The 6,816-nt window shown below is 33.7% G+C and overlaps 1 protein-coding gene across 4 annotated transcripts; it reads left to right on the top strand.

The window, feature by feature from the left end:
- The first annotated feature begins 222 nt into the window (after positions 1-222).
- LOC138139963 (SERPINE1 mRNA-binding protein 1-like) lies at positions 223-6,766 on the top strand. 4 transcript variants are annotated; one of them, XM_069060585.1, is made up of 8 exons: positions 223-614; positions 726-867; positions 4,222-4,404; positions 4,503-4,586; positions 4,642-4,722; positions 4,779-4,962; positions 5,013-5,249; positions 5,304-6,766. In XM_069060585.1, exons 1-8 carry the CDS (start codon positions 374-376, stop codon positions 5,367-5,369), a joined length of 1,218 nt encoding a protein of 405 aa, XP_068916686.1. In that variant the 5' UTR covers positions 223-373; the 3' UTR covers positions 5,370-6,766. The 4 variants fall into 4 exon arrangements, with proteins under 4 accessions (XP_068916686.1, XP_068916684.1, XP_068916687.1 ...); XM_069060583.1 differs by having other exon boundaries at positions 5,292-6,766; XM_069060584.1 differs by having other exon boundaries at positions 224-614; positions 4,515-4,586; positions 5,292-6,766.
- The last annotated feature ends 50 nt before the right edge of the window (positions 6,767-6,816 follow it).

Here is a 6,816-nt window from a genome sequence, read left to right as displayed (position 1 = left end):
GTTATTAGGGTTTTGTTGGCAATAATATTAATAGAGTGTTGAGCGAATCTAGTTGAATGTCTGTTGAATTTTGAGTTTTGATACTGTTAGAAAGATGAAATGTGGGGGTCTCGAAAATGTGTTTAAATTTAAATAGCGCGCCGTGTCGGTCACATTGGTCTTTGTTGGTATCGGAGGTGTACCGTGATTGGTCAATGTTGTTAAATAATTGTCTGTCATGCGCAAGAGTGTTGTGTTTAGCAGTTGCGCGGGTGAATCCTCGTGTGACCGGCCATATTGCATTGAATGAGTGCGTGAAAACAGAGGGCTAACAAGCCATAAACAAATCTTCCAACATCTCCTCGTTGCGAAGAAATAACCCGTAATTTCCACAATGGAGAATTCTTACGGAATCGGCGTCGCCAACAGGTACGCACTATTTTTGGATGATGAATCTGATCCATTAGAAACGCTCAACCTTAAAGAACAAGAAAAGGAACTGAAAAAGAAAAGCAAAGTCGCCGAGAAGGAAAACAAAGGGAAAACCGAACCGGCCAAAGGAAAGCCGATGAACGTCCAAAAAAAAATCAACAAGGAAAACACCATTCATAAAGTCCAAGAAAACAAACGCGAAGGTGAGTTTTAACATCTTTGGACGGCCATTTCAGTGCACATGTGATGCTAAATTTGAAACCGAATTCTTCGGCCCGGTTTTAATTCTTCCTCTCGTTATTCGCATTTTGTAGACGCTAAACCCAATCATCAGAGGTCGAATATTGACGGGAAACCGGAACGCACTTACAACAAATTCAATAACGAAAATCGCGAAGAACGCAATAATAGAAGAAACCGCGAAGACAGGAGCTACAACGGACCAGCGGAGAATCGGTAAGTTATTTTTTCATGTTACGACGGAACTTGTCAGTGTAGAGCCCTTATATAACACTTTCCAGTCTTCATTATCCCCAATTCTATAAACAGATTTTTACTGTGTCGTACTAAAAATTTTAATGCGATTTTTTTTCGACCGGCACCGTCTCTTAGGTTCAATAACAAGTCCACGGCTTGTATATTGGCCATTTTTATGTAAAAATGTTCACAAGAACAGAAACAACATTTTTATGCTAATAAGACTAATGAAACACACCTGGATACAAATAATCGCGGTGGATGTCGACGCTTTTCGACAATAAAGGCGTCATCATCAGGATTATTACCGCGTTTAGAATAGTACTCCTTACATGTTGCATTTCCGCCATAAATTTTTTCCACACTTCAGGTCACTACAGTTTTCAAGTTACAATTTTTTTTCTTTAATGGTTATTTTTCCTAATTTGATTTGAATTGATCTTGTTATTTACTCATGCAAAAGATAATGTGTTGTCATTTTTCTCATATACTCGTATAAAATACACAAAATAAATTCGAATCGTGTTGGAAATAATTAATTCTAGAGATTCCAGTTTTGGGCAAGGTCAAGTTTCTATAAATTTATCTCTGGCAAATATATTTTTGCAATAATCGCGTTTAGATATTTGCAATGAACAATGAAAAACATCCTTTCCTTTACTTAATAACAAAGACTGCTGAATAATTTTCACATGTCCGCGGCTATTTTAAAATTAGACTTGCTTTAAATACAATTTTAATTTGTTAGAGATAGTTAAAATAAAGCTCGAAGTCGATATTTTTACTGATTAGAGAATGATACTTAGTCCTGAAATCATTCACATTTATTGAGGATATCATCAAGGTATGAGTAATAAAAGTTTTACTTGATTTAAAGGTTCACAGAAATGAATACTTGACATAGATATGAATGATCAATTGCTCTGCAATTCATAATAATTATAGTTATTTTTAATTTATAAAGCTAATCAGATATGTAAAATCCTGTCACTCACAATTCGATTTTTGTGCAATATTAAATGTAACAGTCAACCAATTACATAAGTGAATTATATAACTAAAATGTTTAAGTTTTCCGAGTTTAAAAAAATCTTTCCAATTTATAATAACTCAATCATTTTTCTTCTAATTCTAAAGATAATACAAAATAAATTTTCAGTGAGATTTATTTTATTTTTTTAACCGATAGTTAAGATCGTTAATACTCCTTCGAACAATTTTGTTTGAATTATCTACTGAATTTTGTGTAATGGTAAAATTCTGCTAAATTTAAATAAGTAAATAAACAAAATATGTATATGAAAGTTTTGTTTCAAAATTGGGAAAAATTCAGTAACTCTGATTTTGTTTCTACAAGTTTCTCTGATTTTTCTCTATTATTTTTTTAAATGGATTTTAAAGTTTTATTCAAGAGTTGCTAATTTTTTGAAGATTATTTACATCTTAAACAGACTTAATTTAGTACGTTACACTTTAGTGTGAGATACGGAGGCCTAATATTCCAAAAAAGTAATAAGTACAATTTTGAAGTTTTATACTGAGTGCCCCAAAATTCGCGGAACAACTCAATAGGGCAATGTCAACTCATGTTAGAAGATAATGAGAAAAGTAATAAAAAAATTCTATACATCTTAGATTTGAAGATACGGGGGCTCAAAAGGTGCAACTTTGATCTCGTTTATTTTAAATATTAAAAAAGATTTTGACTATTTGTCTTTTACTAGCCAGTGGCATAATAATTCTGAACGAATGTAATCAGGTTTGCGATTATTTTATACATTATTTCCAACATTTTCAAGTAGTAATTTTATGTCCGTTTTACCTCGGATAACGTAGGGCAACATGGCTTTGATTTTTCTCATTTCCATGGATACAACAAAAATTAAATATTTGCAGACTATTTGGGGTTCATAGAATGTTTTTAAGTGTTGCCACATGTAGTGTAACGAATGGGTCCATATCTTTTACAAAAAAGAAGATTGCTTTTTTTTACATTTTTACCTGATATTTTAATGACTACTTAAAAACGTACTGCTAAGTTGTTCCGCGAATTTTGGGCCACCGGGGTATAACGGGTGTTTTTTTAAATTTGGCGTCGAAGTAGGCGTTGAACTGTCGATTGTGAACGCACTATACAGGTTACGGATCACGGATCAGCTGTTTAAATCTTACGCTTTTACACGAGTGGTGCGCTCTCAATCGACTCTCCAACGCCTACTTCGACGCCAAATTTAAAAAAACACCCTTTACTTAATAGTTTTTAACACACTTGCATCTTATTATTGTTGTAGCCTTCAATTTTCTATTTCCAAATTTATTACACAAAAACATCAATGTCGAAATATTTACTTTTTCATTGTAAAGAACCTTGACTGTTGCGAATTGTTAAAAAAGATACATTAAGATTTTTGTGCGGTTTAAAGCATTTCTTTTACTTTGTTTTCTAGTTGATAAGCTCAAAAGACTATATTATCCTTAATTAAAATCAATGAAGCAAAATGTGGAAGTTTTTTTACTTCTAAAATAAAAAACGTAAAATAAATTCATATTAATAATTTCTCTTTTTACGTACATATTTATAAACTTAACTGAAAATATTAAATATTATATCTATGCCTAAAAAAATGTGTATTACAGATTTTAGTTTTATTTAAGCTTTGTTAATTATTATTTGAAAATTAAATACTGTTGTCTGGCTCTCGGTTTTTTTTTTTAATATAAAATAACGTGTTCAAAAGAAAATAGTGATAAAGTATTCTAGTGCTTTCTTTTGTTTCTGTTTGCGTATGGCGTAGTTTTATCAGCTGTTAAATATTTCGTGAAACATGAAGTGTAGAAGGAAAGAATGGAAGTGGACAACCACCAATACGTATTTCACAAGCCGTTGGGAAAGTTAGGAAAGTAATATAAAATGAACCGAAAACTTCAATTCGTCATTAATCGCAACAAATGAGCAAATGATAGTATGATAAAAGTGAGGTTATGTATTTGAAGGAATTGTCAAATCAACTTTAAAAAAATGTAAAGCAAAAGTAACTAAAATAAAAAATCGACATTTGTGATTAATAAGAAAGAAAACCATGGTCTGCTTTGCTACAAATTTATTTGAACACTCGTTCAAGAAGACAGCGTTAAAATATTATCTTTTTTATATTTAACTTAAAACTTTATCAATGCTGTGTTGCGATTTAAATCATTTTGTTTATTTTGTTACCGTTTATTAGCCTAAATCGAATAATTCTTGTGGCTATTTAGACAATTGACAGTTTGATGAATTCAAGGTCTGGTGTGTATGTTTCCGAATAAACATAATTGATGTGTTTATTTTTGTAGAGAAAGGGAAGAGAGGCCTCGACGAGAAAACGGCGAAAGTTTCGAGAACCGTAATCGCGATCGCGGCGAGCGTGGCGGTAGAGCATTAGGTAACAAACCGGCGGGTCCTCGAGGTCCCCGAAGAACTTTTGAAGATAGGCGAGGTAAACGGGAATTCGACAGACAAAGCGGATCCGACAAAACGTAAGTGTTTTTCTGTAGAAGTCAAACAAAAGATCGTTCCAGTTTTGACACGAATTTCATTTAAATTGTCTCGTTATTGATTGCAATACTGAAAGCAGCCATGGTTACAGAGGAGTTAAACCTATCGACAAACGTGATGGAGCTGGCGCTCATAACTGGGGATCTCATAAAGATGATATAGAGTGAGTCGAAAAATTGCCAAGTTAACTAATTGAGAGTTTGAAAATGTTGTTTTAGGGAAGCCGACAAACCTAATGACCCGGAACAAAGTTGGAACGAGAATGAAAAGACCGAACCGAACGTCGCGCCGGAAACTAAGTACGTAGATTAAATGTTTTTGTAAAGATTCCGGTGACTTTGGATTGTTGCGTTAGGGAGGAAGCTGAGATCGAAGGAACACCGACCGAAGAGGAACCTAAAGAATTGACCTTGGACGAATGGAAGGCTCAACGTGCTGGACGCGCTAAGCCGCAGTACAACATCAGGAAGGCCGGTGAAGGTGAGGACCCCAGTCAATGGAAGAAGATGTACGAATTACGAAAAAAAGAGAACGAATCTGTACGTACTTAAAAATTCCGTTGATCATCAAAATTGAGATTTGATTGTAGGAATCGGAAGATGAGGAGTACGACGCCGCTGAGTATCCGCAACGAGTTGGACGACAGAAACACGTTTTAGACATTGACATCCAATTTAATGATAACAGACGTGGCGGCGGACGTGGAAGAGGTCAAAGGTCTGGCGGTCTCCGAGGTAATCGTACAACTCAGCGCGGTGGCGGTGCTGCTGGGGTAGGTGGCGCTCCGGTTGGTGAAAGACCAGAGAGACGTTACCGCGACGATCAGGTAAATTAAACGGAGAGAGTTTGATGTTTTGAATAAGAGAAGGTGTGTTCGCAGGCTGAAAATGAAAACCGCAGGGCACCAAAAGTGGACGACGAACGCGATTTTCCCTCGCTCGGTTAATAACTCACATTGTCAAAGTCAATTGTAATTCTAGTTGACAATTGGCGGCGATAGTAAGTTACGTTTCTAACATGCAAAAACTGTACATTTAAAACTTTGAAATACTTTGTTATATTGGTACAAATTGTTCAATATCCAGAAACAAAGCATATGATTTTAGAATTCTTTAGGTGGTTTTTGATTAATGTATTTCAGTGTAAACTGTGAACCCACGAGGGTGATGGTTACTAGTCAGTGTTATACTGCATTGTTAATCTTTTTTTTATTAATATTTGGCTGCTCACATTGGTCCTCTTTTTTTTTATATAATTTATATCAGTTGGTAAAACAAAGTACCAATCAGTTGGTATTCAATTTTTACGTTGCAAAAAAATTTATTAGGTTTTTTTTTTGTCGATTTTTCAAGACTAAGCGGTTTACGTATGCTAGTTGTACGAAAAATTCACGTGTTTTTTTTACATACTTGAAGCGAATGAATGTTTAAAACACTTGAATTTTTATTTCATCATTTTGTAAATTATTGTGTTTTTTTAATGACTGACATTTTGCGATAGTATACACCAGGGTTCTTAAAAGGTACTTCAAAATTGTTTTTGTTTGTGTTTTTTTTTTTTTAAGATAGTGAAAGTGTAGGACATTTTTTAATTCGTAGCGTTTTTTTCAATACTGGTGTTCCTTAATATTAGCTGTAAATAACGAGATACATGACCATACAATAAATGTTTATAAATTGGTCCTGAACGAGGGTATGCAGTTGTAAATTCGGTAATGTCTTATGTGCCGAGTTATTTTAATACACTTTTTTTACTTGAACCGTTTTGTAACTAATTGTTAACACAGGATGAGGTTCTGTTCGTCAACAAGATCTTAATCCTTGGTGCTAAAGGCTTACAACATACCCTTTTCTTTCTTAAGTGGCTTAACGCATCGTTTTTTGTGAAGTATAATTATTGTTCATTTCATTATACTTTTTTTTTACATTTTCGGTTTTGTTAAGTTTTTTCTTTTGTGGTTATTGTAGTCAAATTGTGTATCATAAGTTTGCAATAACAGTAGTTCATGCTTCATATGAAAAACCGAATATTTGTAAGATTTCAGTTTCATTTTGCTAAAACTATAATAAGTTTGTTCGCTATTATTTTCTTATACTGTGAAGAAGTCACCACTAAGTTAATTATAGTCATTCTGTTTTGTCTCTTTCAATAAGAATTTGTATAACAGTTTGTTGAGTGAGTCTCAGTTGGTTGAACGTCGTGTTTTGACTATGCATGGGATATCACAGAGTACTGAATACAGCGATTATTAAAATTTGCACTAAAATAGCGACTGTATTATACAGAATAAATACAATCAGTGGTTTATATATAGAAATGCTAATAAAACTGTGTTTTATTGAACGTACGATTTTTATTGAGTACACCCGACATTTTTTTTTACGTATACTGTG

The sequence above is a fragment of the Tenebrio molitor genome, chromosome X (genome assembly GCF_963966145.1).
Source record: "Tenebrio molitor chromosome X, icTenMoli1.1, whole genome shotgun sequence".
In the NCBI taxonomy this organism is placed as follows: domain Eukaryota; kingdom Metazoa; phylum Arthropoda; class Insecta; order Coleoptera; family Tenebrionidae; genus Tenebrio; species Tenebrio molitor.
Note: the sequence above shows the minus strand (reverse complement) of the source record. Positions and strands in the feature narration are given on the sequence as shown.

Excerpts from the sequence above, each read along its gene's own strand:
- LOC138139963 (XM_069060583.1), top strand. The coding sequence starts at position 374 with ATGGAGAATTCTTACGGAATCGGCGTCGCCAACAGGTACGCACTATTT. Across the intron at positions 868-4,221 it reads AACGGACCAGCGGAGAATCG|AGAAAGGGAAGAGAGGCCTC; the intron begins GTAAGTTATTTT and ends TTATTTTTGTAG. Across the intron at positions 4,587-4,641 it reads TCTCATAAAGATGATATAGA|GGAAGCCGACAAACCTAATG; the intron begins GTGAGTCGAAAA and ends ATGTTGTTTTAG.